This window comes from Vidua chalybeata, chromosome 5, assembly GCF_026979565.1.
Source record: "Vidua chalybeata isolate OUT-0048 chromosome 5, bVidCha1 merged haplotype, whole genome shotgun sequence".
Lineage (NCBI taxonomy): Eukaryota > Metazoa > Chordata > Aves > Passeriformes > Viduidae > Vidua > Vidua chalybeata.
This window is the reverse complement of record NC_071534.1, coordinates 23,408,727-23,425,873: the sequence shown is the minus strand read 5'-3', so window position 1 is coordinate 23,425,873 and position 17,147 is coordinate 23,408,727. Positions and strand designations below refer to the sequence as shown.

General features: G+C 34.8%; 1 protein-coding gene across 2 annotated transcripts in view; it reads right to left on the bottom strand.

Annotated features, from left to right (window-relative positions):
• SLC41A2 (solute carrier family 41 member 2) overlaps positions 1-17,147 on the bottom strand; it is a 44,230-nt gene that overhangs the window by 15,368 nt on the left and 11,715 nt on the right. For both annotated transcript variants that reach the window (XM_053943931.1, XM_053943932.1), the window contains 5 exons: positions 16,042-16,113; positions 15,105-15,249; positions 12,939-13,085; positions 8,403-8,550; positions 7,923-8,002 (listed from right to left, as the gene is read on the bottom strand). In XM_053943931.1, coding sequence (XP_053799906.1) covers positions 7,923-8,002; positions 8,403-8,550; positions 12,939-13,085; positions 15,105-15,249; positions 16,042-16,113 — 592 coding nt within the window. The remainder of the gene's footprint in view (positions 1-7,922; positions 8,003-8,402; positions 8,551-12,938; positions 13,086-15,104; positions 15,250-16,041; positions 16,114-17,147) is intronic.

Sequence of the window (17,147 nt, the reverse complement as noted above, 5' to 3'; positions counted from 1 at the left end):
AAGTATTTCCTAGGATGTATGTAATTTCCTTTTGGTAATTATTTGCTTCAACAAATTCAGACACTCAGAAATACAATAGGTGATCAGGACATTTTTCCCTAGTTAATAATACGGAAAACTGAATGAGATATTAAAAAATCTGTCTGGACAACAGACAATAACAAGTCTATGAAAGAATGTGTAAGATTGGTCATCAGTCCTTTGACGGATAGCTATTAATGACAAATCTTTTCACTTTTATAACCATAATTTAGAGAAAGTATTCCCCAAGCCCCATTGCTCATGTAGATAGCAAGAAACTACTGACAAGTATCAAAAATTAATCTAAAAGAAACTGGCCAGCCATGGAATACAGGTAAAGGAGGTGATAGCTGCTCTGCAAAGGAAGCTGACAAGCTAACCAGAACACATAGTGGAGTGTGATTTCAAGAGGTGTAAATAATTACAGCTGAGTTGAACAATCTATTTTAGCTAAGTCAAAATGAAATATTTGTATGTTCGGCAAAATTATTTTAAATTTTATTTGTCTGAGCCTCGATAACCTAATATTAGTGGTATAATTTGAACTCACAGAAGATAGCCAGGTACAGTGAAGTGTACATGCTTCTAGAATCCATGCATCCTGCTCAGTCTCAGCCAGCCAACAATGTATGGTGGTGACAGCAGCAGTGTCACTGCATTTTAGTTCTGTCCATTGACTATAAATTCTTTGAATTATTTTTGAACTTTTGGGCCAATTTCAACCACGTCTGACACAAGGACAGACATGCTAACTATTTCCAGGCACGCTTAAACAATCTACCAAAAACAAAACAGCGACCAGATGAATAAAAGAAAAAATCCAAAGCCATGTCCTCAGTGAGACAATGACAGTAAAATGAGTTACATAGTTCATGGCATAAGCATGAGCAGGCCAGCTGGCCAGTCAGCACTCAGCTTGGAGAGAGGCATGATGCCTCTTGCTCAGCCAACAGCTCAGTGAGCCAGAAGAGGAATGGCAATGTTATGGAAAGCAGAGGGAAAATGGAGAGGACGTTGTGAGCAGTGGGTATAGCAGGAACATGAGGCAATAGGTTGAAAAGACTGCAGGTTGAAAAGACTGTCTAAAAACCTCAGGATACAAATGAGAACAGAACCAGGTCTCACTATTCTGCTGGTCACAGAATGACTAGTATAAGGCTGAATGAATCACTTCATATGTACAGAGATACTCAAGTTTGTTTGGTAACAGCAGCTACTGTGCATGTGCAATAAGCATCTCAGCTACACCAGATTAATCAGATCCCTGCAAGAAACAGAAAACAGATAAAACTGCGTGGGTGGGCAAGATGTCAATATGCAAAACTGATAACTTCTCAGCATCTTCTAAATGTATAAAATGGTCACATGCTCAGTAGCTGCTCTTATTATTGAAAGCTCTGTAGATGTATATGAGGACTGTTTATGTGAACATTTGATTAATCTAGAAACTTTTCTCCTGGTAAACACTATTGCAAACATTGTAGCAAATACTAAATTTAGTATTTAGTATTTATATAAATTTATATAAGAAGACTGACTTCTTTAGTTTCCTTTCATTTTTGCAAGAGCTACAACATAGGGGAAAACAATTTATTTCAAAAGCAAAATCCAGCAATTATTACTTCATTCCTCTCAGAATAGCAAATGTGTTTTACTGTGCTGCTTTGTCAATAAGCAGAAGAGATGTTGTCTGCTGAAGTGTGAAGGATGTCATACTGACTTAAAACTTTAAAAGAAAATTTAAAGCCTCATCATTTTATCAAGGCAGTTAAGGGCTAAGCAAGAACATTTCTTGTAAAAATTGTTATCACAGGTCTTTTGTCTAACAAGCAAGGAAACCATATTGAAAGTAGAGCCAAAACCAGACCACGTATTTGCAAACAGGCCTATGGGCACGATTCTATGAATCATCATCTGGTAAAAGGAAATTTTTCTAACAACAGAACTAACCGTGCTATTCAGAAAACCACATTTACATCAACGAGTCTTAATACTTCAAAGCAAATCTGTGTCTCGTAACTCAGTGCAGGTAAAAAACCAAGTTAAGGGAAGCTGGATCTTGCTGATCTCAGCCTGAGATCATCCATTGCTCTGGCTAATGCACTGGGCTGGTTTTTCCCTTGGATCTTACACTGCATTTTTTGATAAATAGAGTAAGGTTTCTCAGGGAATACTGGGAGGAGTAGTTGATAAACCAGAGGGTTGTGCTGCCATTCAGAGGGAACTAGATAGGCTGGAGAGCTGGGTCAAGAGAAATCTCCTGAAATTCAACAGAAGGAAGTGCAAAGTCCTCCATATGAGTAGGAATAATCCATGCACCATGTTATAATTAAACAGTAAGAAATCATGGTTTAAGTACTTGTTTAGTACAAGGGGAGAACTGTACAACAGGCAACATAAAATTTTCAGAGCAGTATTCAACTACCTTATGTATGAAGTCCCCTCCTTCCCTATGGGTTCCCATCTCATTCTTCTTTTGTTGTAGTTCATTTCCTTAAATACATATAATTGAAGCATTGTTCCTGTAGAAAACTGCCTCAAATTAAAGTACTGAGTGCACCAGATAAAGTGAATATACTCAGCTTTAATGACCACTGTTTTGACTGTTCATGAAAATGCAAATAGTTGCATGACGAGGCCCACAAAAAATTGTGTAAGAACAGGCAAAGCAAACCTGAGATTAAAGACTTTTAGAAAACTAGTTCTACGGAGAGGGATTAATCAGCCACAGAATAGTGTGTTGTTCCCAAGCAGCTAAAATACAGTTTGTGCAATGGGCCTAAAATCAGTATCTACATAAGGGGAGAATTAGGCCAACAAAATTCCCAAATTGATCTTTCTTGTAAATCTAAGAGAGGGAAGGCTAGAAGATTCTCACTTTTGCACACTCCTGAGCAAAATCCATAGCTCAAAATAGTCAGTTTTGCCAAACAGGTTTTTTTGAAGCTCAACATCTTCATCATAAAAATGAAATTAAAAGGACGAAAAAGAATCTCAGTTGCAATGGTGACCAAAAACTCTAAATTTTGGGATAATCATCTTATCTTTCAGAAAATGCAGGATTAGTTTTTGCCCTGACCTCTCTACCATTAACTTTAAAAAATCCTGGTTTATGCAAGTGAAATACTTAGATTAGAAACCTAACTAGCTACCTCTTTATATGGGTTTTTTTTTTCATTCATCTTCCATTTTATTTTGAAGCATTTCTTTTAATACTTTCAAATGTTTGGGAGAAAACAGATGGAAAATATTAGCTTTCCCTAGATGGATCTTTTTTAAGAGAAAGCTTTATTATATATGCAACTATTACATTCCATGTTTGATTTGACTCATAAATAATTTCTTTCCTATGACTAGTAAAAAATGTCAAAAAATGAAAATGCTCTGGATATAATTGTGTTGTGAAAACAACACAATGATTACTAAAATCTTCTAAAAATTTACAAGTAAGACTTAAAAGAAAGATCACACACTATGAAAGTATATATGCAGATTTACATGTAGAAGTTAGCAACTAAAAGGTAGTAAATCTATCACCCAATAATGCATCAGAAGAAAATAATAAAAATCAAAACCCTCCTCCTTATTCATGCCAAAATAAAGACCAAATTGTAAAGTTCTCATACAGTAGAGGTGCCTTCTGAGATTAACACAATCTTTCCAAGTCAGGATGCAGAAAAATTAATTTGCTACCCAGCCAAATTGCTCTACTCCCATCCAGGTACACTAATGTTTTCCGTTGTGATTTACAGAGGCAAATTTCAGATGCTCAACTCCCTGAGACAATGGTTATATTCTAATCAAAGCACCACTCAGTTGTGAGAAAAATCAAAGTACACCTATGCTAAAAGAAATAAAAATAAATAGCTATTAAAAGATGTATTTTTTTGAGGAGGAGGAAGAATGGTTTCTTGGTATTTTTTTTTCCCATATTCTCCAAAACAATTTACAGTAAAAGCTCTCTGAAAAACCTGAAAGTCTGTCATTCAATTTACCCTACTAACAGATAAAAAAAGGGATGCTTTGGGGAATATATTGCATAAGCTTAATTTTCATCTCCCAGACAACTGACATTCATTAAATTCTGTATTAAATTTTCCCTTATGTGTTTCTCATATTCCCTGATAGCTATGTACTCCCTCCAGGTAGCAAATACTTTTAAAGTATGGACAGCCAAAGAGTAAGAAATATTAGAACAGGTTTGTGTTACCTTTAAAGAGTACTGCTTCAAACCACCTGCAAAGGAATGTTTTTTGATATGAAGTATTTCCAAATTTCAGGTGTTTTCAGAATTAATTTGCAGAACTGTCATTCTTTAAGGTGCATAAAAATGGGATAAAGTCTACTGACACGTTAGTTATAACCCAGTAACTTCTGAAATGCAAATACTTAGAAGATATCTCACAATATTTTGTATAAACACACAAGAAAAATGGAGAGGAAAGTGGCTCTATCTGGTAACTGCACCTTAGTTAATTTCTGTTGCATATTCAGAAGCATGCAATTGTTTAAGATATTATCTTTTTTTTTTTTTTTTTCTGCACAAAAGGACCTCAGTTACTCGCAAATTGCAAATCCTGAGCCAAATTCAACATGCTGTGATGCTGTAAGAGGACTTGCAAATTTTAATTAATGAGAAAATACAACTCAAAATCAACTCTAGACCAAAGCATAGCCACACTTGGGCTTAGTTATTTTATTCAGAACTTCAGTACATCAAAGAGACATCTAAATCTCAAAGAGTCTACAAGTTGCCTGAAACAACAAAACGATATATTTATTTTCTAAAAGCAGAGATGCAATTTAACCCAGCCAACCATAGAATTTAACATGTGTTTAACAGTGGGAAAATGGAAAAAACAGTTTGAAATACGTCTGGCCACCAGCTGTAAAGCTGACTATAAATGCCTTTCTGCTTAAAAACTATTTTAATATTTTGGGCAAATATTTGTAGTTATTGTTAATAGGAGTGGGAAACTTTGAGGTTGCTCAAATTCCAGACCAGTATTTCTTCAAAATTCTAAAATATTTATGGCTCCACAGTGTAAGACATGATTAAAGCCACTTGTCTCACATCTAAGAATAAGCAAACTATCTAGGCAGGACTTAAATGAAACCTCCCTAATGGTGCACAGGAAGCCTAACTAACACCTGACCTTTTTGCAGTCAATATTGTCCAGGTGTTCAAGATACAGCAAATGGCCCTGAAAAAAACACTGACAGCTTGAAATTTTGGACAAATTTAGAATGTCCTCAAATTTTGGCTGGACAAATTCCCACTAGAAAAGAATATTTCTTTCAGGTTTCCCTGTTTTTGTTGTTTTTTTGTTTTTTTGGGTTTTTTTTCCCACAGGTTTTCTGTGCCATAGGAGCAACAAATTTTAAGGTAAAAGAAAATAGAAGGGAAAACCCTCAGTTTCTTTCGCTTACTCAGGCTTACAATGAGAATTCCAAGGCTAAGAAAGGTAGAAAAAACTTTCTGCAACAGTAATATTTTAAAAGCCATCTGGTAAGTGACCTAACACACTTTTCATGTCAGTAAATGAGTGTCAACAGATGTGCTTTTTTAATTGAAGAACTTCCTTACCCCCAGTTTACTACACTGTACTGACCAGCAATATCAAAATGTGTCAGTAGAATTATGAAACCCAGGAGAGGCTAATCTAACAGCAAACCAAAAAGTTACCTACCTACAGCTTCCTTTTTCAGGAGGTATACCATAAAACCCTGCATCCTCTACACAGAAGATATTTTCTCTGTGTTTTCCAATAGAAATGCCTCTACCTTTAAAATTCTGAGTCAAGCATGCCTCTTGCTATCCCAGCCTCCTGGAAAGACTCTTTCCCTCCCTTCCTGCTCCAGCAGCCTCAGCTTTCCCTCTCTTCCAACTGCCTAACTCTTCAAAGACCTTTTGACCTGTCAGCTAAACCTCCAGGGCTCTATAGCTTTTGGCTAGTTCTTTTCCATAAAGACAGTTCAAAAGAATGTATGGATGTTGCCTTAATACTGGTTTGGGTACACCTTCCTAAAAAGAAAAAACAACAATCCCCTTCTCTTAGGAAGCAAATCCAGAGGGTTAACCAAAAAAGGAATGCTATAAGAAAAGTTACACATATAAAACAGAAAAAAAGCTGAAGACCAACATCTCTGCCTTTCCTTTTAGGTATCTGGAAATCAAAATGGAAACACACAAAAGTTAGCTGGAAGTATTTCCAATTTTGAATTACTAGAAAGGCAAGGAACAGGCGAGGAAACATAACAGCTGTAGCATAAAATTTAATTTACAGTTAGCAAGGAACTCAAGTTGCAACATAGAAATGTTTCACATTAAAAGTAAGAAGAAAGGAAATAGAGGGCCTTAATGAGAAAGAAGAGTAAGCAACGTGCTCTGCTGAAGATTGAAACATTCAGTTCCTTTCGTCTACTGCTTTCATAAAAATGGTGATACCTGATCACAAGTAAATAAATACTATTTAGTTAAATTTACTGTATCTAGAGAGCTAAATGAACAATCCATGAAGTATTAGTGATCATTTTTTGCAAACTGATTCTTTTGGAGGTTAGAGAATACCTGAGGGTTGTACTGGATAAAACAGGAAATATATCTTTAAAGCAGGTCAAAAAAGGATGATGCAGAGAATCTGTATATCAGTGAAATTTATATTCCTGCATAAGAATTAGAGCAAATTATTGGAAAGACAATTTATAAGCATCCAGAAGACATGAAAGCTGTAAAACAAGGGCTAACATGAACTTGCCAAGAATATGCTTCTGTCAAAGCCTCTAACTGAACAGCTTGTGTAATGTTTGCAGCAATAGATCTACTAACTCTATAACTCTGTAACAGTAAAGCTTACAAAATGTTCAGGTACTGTCCAGTGTTACATTTCCATTAACAGTGTCTGGATAATTAATTATATCAAGGCAACATGATTCAAAACTAAAACCCAGTGACCATATTAACATCTTATTATCATAGGTGGAAAAGAAGTGGCCATAATTTATTTAATTTATAGTTTAGAAAACAGAATAGAACATATTGATATGAAACTTGCAAGGGCCAACTTAAGTTAAAACAGAATCATCCTGGAAACTAGAGAAATGGTTTTAATAACAATACATTAAATTGCAAATTAGTGTAAGAAATCAAATGGAAAAATACAAAAAGGAGAAAGAACAGCAAGACAGCAATACAGTGGGAACAGATCTAGTGACTATAGTTGTTGCAAACTAAATAGGCATCAACCATGTGGTACTGTACTAGAAAAAAAAAGCATTTTCAAACTGCAACAGCCTAATAAGATATCAACCATTCTTCTGAAATTTGCCTTGTTCTTATCATTAGGAGGTAGAACACTTAACTTAAGGACAAAACAAATTCATTATTTACATATCTGAAAAGTGCATACCAATCATCAGAAACAACATACATTTTTCTTGAGAAATGTATTTACTTGCCTGTAGTATGCTTCTTAGTTCTTATATCTATATACATTACAGGTCTATAATAAATTATTGTTTGAAAATTTGTCCTTGGATGTTCAGGAAAAAAATCCCTTTGAAATAAAAATTTACCTACATTTTCTGAACCATAACTGCTTCAATATAATATTTGATAATTTAATATTTGAGTATACTCCTTCAATATTCACACTTTCAATTTCTTAATGCATACTTGAGGTTTCTACTTCTCACATTCTCTATCATGTTTCAGTGGTTGTAGTGAAAACAGGAAGCACTTCTCAGGTGTTCAAATAAACAGCTGTTGACATCAAAATCAAAACTTGAAATTAATATTCCAGATATTAATTAGCACAAGAGAAATTTACTGTAATAGACAGTTCTCAAAACAAGGTATATCAATTGATACATAGTAGCAATTAACCCTGTCAGAGTCTTACCATTAATTACAGGGGTGTAAACAACAATTCCAACCAAGTTAGGATCAGATACTGTTGTGTCCAGAATAAGGCCACCAATACTGAAAACAAAGTACAATATTTAGAATAAGGCAAGCAAGATCATTAAACAGTATTTTAAAAATTTACAGCAATGTTAGATCATCTTCAAGGCAGGACTTTCATCTCACCCTTCACCTGAGCCATTACCTCATTCTGAACTACAGACTAACATCACTATAGCTATTCACTTATTAAAATTGGCTTCTTGTATAACAAAGACCACAGAGTATTAGCCAATTCCTCTACTTTTAAGATTCATAACTTTCATTGGATTAAATAATCAGTGGTAAAATTCTAAAGCCTAAATTCTAGAGGCTGCTTAATTGTGTCTCTCAAATACAATCAAGTAACAGATACAGATACACAGAGATACAGGAGGAGTATCAAGATGCTTCCATGCAGCAACACAAACAGACCTACCTGCTTATAATCATGGCAGTTATAACAGGCTCCCATCCTGAGTGGAGGACAGTTCTGGTAGCTGGGTGTTTGGCAGCTATGACAATCCCCATCGGAGTCAGAGCCAAAAAAAAGGCACCAACCAAAGGAGATACATAGTAATACGTCTCTAAAATAATAATAAAGGAAAAAAAACAAACCTCTTTTACTCTCCAGATATTCCTGCATATTTTTCTTAACTTAGAATTCTAAAATAAATTATGATCTATGCGATACAATTGAGGAATTTTAATGGTCTTCATTACCATTACACCTGAAGTTTCAACTACTGCACTAAGCAATATGGTTAATATCTGCCATCTGTGATCACTGTCTCTCATCTTCTCAAGGACAGAACCATCAGTACAAAGAAGGAATTATGAAGAGGATTTTTGTATGATGCTTTATGATAAAAAATATAGTAAAGATGTAGAATACAAAACATTGTTTTGTAACTGAAGAAAAAATTTTTAAAAACACTAAATATAATGAAAATGCATTTTGTTTATATCCAAATTCTTAGCATATGTACACTCCCTTCTTCCCAAAGCAGGTAATACGGTAATCTTTTCAGAAACAGCATATCTAAAAAGATTCAAGCACAATGTGTAAAATTGAGACATTTGTATCAGTAGCTCAGTTGTGTCATAGCCAGTCTGAATCTGAAAATTAACAGGCAATTCTGCTGCCTGCACCTACCCATGACAATTCCATCTTATTTCATAGGAATACAACTGCAAACACTGGTGAGTACCGTCATGAAGCTGAGACTGTAAAGTGAACAGCTGCTTCCACAGAAAGATCACTGCTTTTTTCTGATTACTTGGTTTTATAATCCCATTCCCACAGAAGCTACTACAGTGATCCAAGACTTCCTAATTCAACAGTGAGGTAAATAATGGAACATTTATCCTAATAGCAAATATACATGCATAAACTGTGCAAATATTCAATTTTTAAATATTTGTTTTATGAGAAGTGCGGTCATGTACCTAATGTTAAACGCATTTTGTCGAAACCTTCAAAATTTAGACAAGCCTTACAGCAAAATATATTTCAAATTAACAGGTTGAAATAATTAATATAGATCTCACAAACACTACCAAAAAGGAGTAGTTGGTATATAAAAAATATCCTCACCCATGTGTTATGGCTTATTACAATGGCTGCAAATCCAAGCAATTACTACTTTGATGTTACCTTAGTAGATCTCCTGAAAGAATTGCTATAGATTTTTTAGAAGTCACTACCCTTCTGCATTGAGTAACAATCTCTGCAGCAGAGCCAGAGGTTGTAAGGTAACTTACATAACATAGTGAGTTATGTTTCCCTGGGCAAACTAAAAGTAGAAAGCTAGGGAGTGGGAACAAGACAAAGCCTAAGAGAGAAGTAATTTTTTTCCTGTCCTTATCTAATTATTCTACAGTGTATTATCTCCCTCTTCCAGTGTGGGGCCTTTTTTTCCTCCTTTCACCTCATTTTGTGACCTAAGAGGTGGACCAGTGAGAATATTCACCTCCAGTCTGGGTCTTGGGAACAGTGAGGGACATTTTTTTTTATTATTCTTATTAAATCTATGGTAGATACATCTGGTAGAACATCTTACTACAAAAATCTAAAAAGATTAACCTTGAAATGCATCTTTAAAGGAAGGACAGACACCTTCCTCTTCATATTTAATTCACAGAAAAAGCAAATGCATTTTACAGTAGCTGAAGAATGGGAAGAGAAAATAAATGAATTCTCTTCTAGGACTCATTTCACTACATTTTTGTTAGATTTATAGCAGGCAGTTTACATGGGAAAAGGCATCTTGCTCAAATAATGCAGCTTTTAGTAGAAATTAGAGGTAAACTGGAAATCTAGTGCTTCAAAACAATTGCTAAGAACCTGAAAACAATAATGTGAATCACACAATTTGTCTTCTCAGCCTGGATCAAACATATATGGGAACTAAATGCATATTCTGTGAGAAAAACAGAAAGCTTTAAAGAAGTTTCCAAATCACTACTGACAAATAATAGCCAACAAAGACCTCTACATTTAATTGACTGACTGCTCCTATTCCAGAGCACTTCTTGTGCTCTGTTGGAGGGAGTGTGCCAGGTCCCAGTGCCGGTCCTGGGGAGCCCTCTAGTGCTTTCGCCCAGCTATTTAACAAGGATACACAGACAGCTCTTTTTAGGGAGCTGTTAAGAACTGTTAAGCCTTCACTATTTAAATCCCCATGTTTGATAACTTTGACAGATGAATCTTTAATAAATTATATATATGATGGTGGCCAAACAAGGTGTTTCATTTGGCCCTGGCCTAATTAAAAATCCTTTCCCCTGTCTCTTCAGGGTATGCCATAAAGTACTGTATCAACCCAAAGGCTGTACACCTCTGTTACAGACAAAGATAAAGCTTGTACACAAATAATTTCCATCCTTTCAGTCTCGTTGTCAGAAAACAACTCATCCCTTGCAGAGAGCAGCCAGAAACTTATTTTGTTTCAGACCATTTCGTTAGTTAGGCTAATAAATCACAGGGGAAAATAGTTAATTCTGAACACAGCTCAGAAGTGAATCCCATCAGTTTCATTACTACCCTATAAACTGCAGATTTCTTTTTAACATTCCCATTGGGCTTCTTATTTTAGCATTGAGAAAGCAGGGAAACAACAAAAAGTAGAAAGAACATAAGAATATCTGTACTGGATGAGGCACAGTTCTCATCTAGCCCAGTATCCTTTGTCAGACTATGGTCAACAGTTCAATTATGGAGAAAAGAAAAGGAAAATGACAGGTTTAGAGTGATGCTTCTTTCAGCATGCTGTGGTTTGCATCAGGGATTCCATCTTTCATGTCTCTGCATCTGTCTGGTCAATGTTCCTCAAAGGGTTCCTCTCTGACTGCTTTATCCAAAGTTTTCTAAAATCACTTTGGTCCTCTTAATAGATCACAGCAGTAAGTTTCACATCCCATTCATGTATTGTGTAAAAAAGTTTCTTTAACTTTTTTTTAACCTGTTGCCTAATCATTCTCTGAATGCCTCTTGCCTGCCATTCACAGCTTGATCTACCTCCCCTGAGCTGAAGGTGCTCCATATTTTTATTCCCTGTTACTATTTCGTAGTTCAAACACATGCATCTTGGAGACTGTCTATTTCCAAGGGCTTCATGGCATGTTCTTTCTTTAGAAAGACTCTCTTGTTTCCAAAACCAAAGAAATACAAACACATTAAAAAAAACAGAGCGAGCAGAATGAGTCATGTTAGTGGTAATTAGATAATTACATACTTCACCAAAAGAGAAGTATTTCCAGAAGACATTATAGACAGAAAATTGGGACTCTTGGAAGCATACTGATTCTTACCCCTACACGTGTGGGATCTGCTTTCCAGCTGAAGTGGGAGAGCAAAATTTGAGTGGTCATGACAGCTATAAAGGCAGCAAAGGATCAGTTCAGACTGTACCCACTTCTTTTTTTATTCCTCTGAGACATATTAGAACACCTGTATCTAAAAACATAAATTTCTGGAAATGTGTCAAAGGAAGAAAAAAAGTCCAAGTTTCTTTATCCATCTTCCTGGGGGGGGTTGAGTGTTTTTTGTTTAGATTGATAGATTAACAGGAATAGCATGTAATAGGAGTTTTTCTCATCAGAAGAAAAGAAAGAAGAGATGTTAAAAAATATCTTTATCAATTTTCACTGTAAATTTACAAATTTCCTTAAAATAAGCATTTAAAAGAAGTATTTGATACAATTATTAGAATACAATATGAAGGATTTAAGTATAGTAATTAAATAAAAATACTATTTAAGTTTTAACAAAAATACAGAAAATATTAAAAAATACTTCTTTCACACTGATACATTTAAGTTGGCATCATGACAATGCTTTCTAAACATGCAAAACCAAACACTGAAAAAACAACTGCAAGTCACACCACAGTAGCTTGAGTCTTATTAGATACTTTTTCTGGCTGATGTTGTAATACTTCCATATGAAAAGTTTGAACAATGAGCTGTAAAGACTGTATGTGATGATAACAGCATCTCTGGTAAGTTATGGATAACACAGTATTTTATCAGTGGTATATTACACTATAATTGCCTACAATTATGTCTTTTAAAACACAATAAACTTGTAATAGTTTCTATGGAATGAGTTAGTTGCAGCAATGATTTCATTTTGAATAAGGCTCTTAACATTCTTTTCCCACTCTGAGGAAATGTTTTCACATTATTTGTTTCTTCATTATTATGGTTTGTATTTCGCATGTAGGTTGCCTGTGATATTGTCAAAGTCCTTCAAATATTCCTAGATTGTGCCAAAGTTCAAGTTAGTGACTTCTATGATTTATTAAAAAAAAAAAAGGAAAAAAAAATCATGGCACTCTATGATTTACCATTTAATGGTATAAATTTTGACAAAAAAGGAAGTCAGACTAAAAGGTTTGCTGAACCTCTCCCTCCCAGCTTTCTCCCCATCCTCCTAACCCAAAAAAGGTTCCTACATTTAAAAGCAACTTACCAAGGCAAGTGTACAGACCCTGACTTATCCATGCTAGTATGGCAAGGGTAATGAGATCTCCAAAACTTGCTGCTATAGGAGTGGCAACGTTGTCAGGATTAATACCAGTCTTCTTAGATCCAACAATAACTCCAACCATTATCACTCCTAAATTCCACAAAGACAGTACAGTAACTGTATCCACCGTTGCAATTCCACAGAAAATTCCAAGATTATGACAATTTCAAACTTAATAAATAAGAAGTCAGTGTTTTTTTTTTCCCAGGATTATTGGTCTTCCCACCTGATTGATGACTGTGGTTTTAAGTTTTAGCCATTTTAAAAAGTGGACACATACATTTTAAGAAAACACAGTAAGCATGCACAAAAAAAAACCCCAAAAACCATCTGTATAATAAACTACTTTGCTTATGACTAGAATTAGCACTATTGAAATTGTAAGCAGCTATTTCCTGAAGAAAAAAATATGAAGTGTATTCTTTTCCAACCCTGGTAACTTCACCTGACTGAATTTTAATCCACCTAGGCTGAAAACAACATAAGATTAAATACTTTGACATCTGATACTGCACAGGACTAACACGGAGTTAACACCAAACACCAAGAAGCTACATAATAAATTAAACCCAAGACAACATATAAAAGATATTACTTGCTACACACTTGAAAAAACTAATTAGAGGTGTTAATTTTTATTTTTTCCTATAAACATCGACACTAACTTTTGAAGAGTAATCCCCCTGCAAAATGCAAGTGGCTACAAAAAAAAATTGCATTGTTACAAACAGTCTTGGCACAACCTGTGTAACTTCCCTCTCATCAGATATTATATATAAGAACCTCAAGATACTATATATAAGAATATATATGAATATATATAAGATAAATATATTCTTATATCTTATATCTTATTCATATATCTTATATACATATGTATTTATATATATAAAAGAACCATCAGATATTACATATAAGAACTATATGCTATCCTTTATGTTATATTATGTATGGTATGCTACATTAGGAGTTCACTTTCAGAGAAACTGAAGAGTTTAAGGAGTTATAAGGAGTTAAAACAGTTATATGAAGTTACAGCCTAAGGAGTTATATACACCAGGAAATTCACTAAAGAAAGAACTGGAATGATCTGGAATGATCCTGTAGGATCACAATCTTTCAAAAGCACCTATTTCACATGTAGGAGGATGAAGCTTAGAAAGTAATTTCCTGTGCTGGCCCATCACCACAAAGTTTCTCTTCATGTCCAAGTCATACATAAGAAATGTAAAAAATGCACTCCTGTTCCACTGTTCTGTTGCTGCCCTTAATTCTGCACATGATCAAACTCATTGGCCTTCTAGTCACGAAAAATGTGTGCTCTTAATTCCATGCAAAACTTTAACAATTTTGCAATTTTCACATAGTAAGCATAGCAAAGCAGTAAAACAAGGAAGTTACCCATTTTACTTGACTTACTATTCTTAAGACCACTGATCATGTATTTTCAGTAAGAACATGTCACAAGTAGAGGTACTTTTCTCCTCCCCTTCACATCCATTAAGTACAATATTTTATGGTTAAATGTTTCCTGACAATTAGGAAGAGAATTAAATTCATCATGCCATATTGCTCCAGACAGACACTGGCACTGTTTGTAGAGCTGGACCTGAACTTGGTCCAAACCCTTCAAATAATGAGCCAAATTGTTCACTTCAGCCACAAAGCAGAGCACAAAGTTACACACAAGCAGCATGGGCAACCTGGAACTTTGAATTCAGTTAAGCTAACATCCAGGATCACTTGAGTGTCATTATAAACAAGTTTTACCTGCTTAGTACTAAGAATATATTTTGTACATTAATGAATACAGAAGGCAGGGGGAGAAGTTCCGCATGATAGTAGGTGAAGTCTCAAGACCCAAATTTTTTGTTTAGACATGCTCAGGAGGTCATGCAAATCAAAAGCTTTGTGAAGACTATGACAGGAGAGGAATGCAATATATGCCCACCTATATGGAAATTCCAAAAGGGCATCTTATCCTCAGCTGGTTTTCAGATGTGCTGTACCTCACCGGATTGCAATTGTAAAGGAATAGCAACATAAGACACAGTCTGCATCCACAGAAAAACAAATAACTGCACAAAGTAACACATGCACCCCCTTTACCTTGCAAAAGAGAAGCTATGAAGGCAGTTGCTACACTGCTAGAACACAAGAGGACTGAATGATCAAAGCGGTATTTGCCCTCTGGAATCCAGCCCAATATTACTGCTGCCACTGCTGCCAGAAAACCAACTACTGTTGCCTGAACCTGGAAAAGAAAGTGAATTCATAAAATAATTGATGGACTTAGGAGGAACACAGAATCATTTTCTGCTAGCCTTTTCTCCTATCTACATTAACATGCCAGATACAGCAGGAGCATGCTCATCTATTTTGTAAAGAGGATCACAACCTTGGATGATTAAGAAGAAAAATCTCAGGCCAGCAGAAGAGGCTTTACCAGCATTTAACAGACTCCAGAATAGCAAAAGTGAAATCAGGGAGAGGAGCTCAGGATTTACAAGAAGCCAATGCCTAAAGAAGCTTCTAAACCACTTAAAGTAGGGAAGTCACAACATAAATATTTCACCTGCGCTTTAGGAATGTTATATTATAACTTATGAATAAGAAATAGCTCTCAAGAAATGCTTTGGAGAGCAGTCACTTCTTTCCTCAAATGAACCAGCTATCTAAAGTATTGTTTATTATCCAAGAGCTCTATCCCACACTTCCTTTAAACATTGAATCCAGTGCAAATACAGTACTAGAAACATTTGAAAGGTCAAATTCAAAGGGTTTTTCCAAAATTAAATTTGTTTCTGATCACCCTCAGATCCTTTCTCAGGAAAATTTATAAAGGAAATACCCTTGGCACAGTCACAAATAATACTTTACTTCTCCTTCTAATAAATATAAGCTCATATTGTTTTGGAGAAGAGCCAGTGTAGTAGGGCTACTTTCCCATTAACACTGTTTATCTCCATACTTATCACTGTTTGTGATTTAAGTTTTTCAGTAACTTCATTCACAAGAATAAACCCAATAAACTCATTATATTTACCTGTTTTAAGGCCAAATTGCCAATTATTAGGTTCCATTTCTCAATGGGAGAATCCATTTTTCCAATATTTACCTATCAAAATCAGAATCAAAAACATTTGGGGTTAAAATGGTATTACTTGAAAATACCCAGGAATACTTCAGCTAATAAAATGAAACACTTGAATTAAAAACAAGATATATATTTTAAAAGTCAAGCATTGCTTTTGATATTAAATCACACTTACAGTATCCTTCCAAAAGCAGCTAAATTTGATGCAGTTTTACGTAGTAACTTGTTTAACATTAGCTTGCTCTGCAAGATATAAAAGCCACCTTACATTCCTGGAATGTCCAAGCACCAACAGTGATTAGATCAGTGGCTGGAAGATCCCTTTAGATTGAGCTTGTTTCTGTGCTGCTTAAACTCTGAAAATAAGAAATGCTAGAATCTAATACTGTTTAGCATTCTGACCTTTCATTTATACAGTACAGCTAGAGATTTCTGATGCTATAAAAGACGTAAGTCCAGTATTAAGGTAGTAGCTGAAAGATAGCAAATAAATTCTTCCAAGAAATTTAAAAGTACATACACACCCTTATATAATGTATTTCCTACTTTTGGTTTTTTTTGAGTTAGAGGACAAGATCTGATGAACAATACAAACCACTGCAGTATGACTGTGGTTAAAATAACTTCAGTTTTGAGATAACAGAACATTTTTTTACATGTTGAGCATAAATTTTAGTGGCTTTTCCTATACAATACTAATTTCTTAGATAACATAATTCTCAAAAAATAGAAAGACTTCATGCACATATTTTTCATCTTTTGGTAATTCCTATTCAGAAGATTTCAATTCAATTTCTTTTCTATTTTGTGATAATAGGATTGAAAGGAACAAAGTATTAAAAGAAATGCTAATTTAAAAACAGAAATATAATGAGGCACTTTATCTCAATCACACTATAAATATTTTATAATGTTCAAACTACAGTGAAGGTTTGCAGATATGTCCAGTAAGTTTAAATAGTACAGCAGTTGTTTCAGGAACTGCTGATAAGAATCTCCATTGCATCCTTCTTAAATATATATATATACTAAATTAACAAAATGGCAGGCTGTGG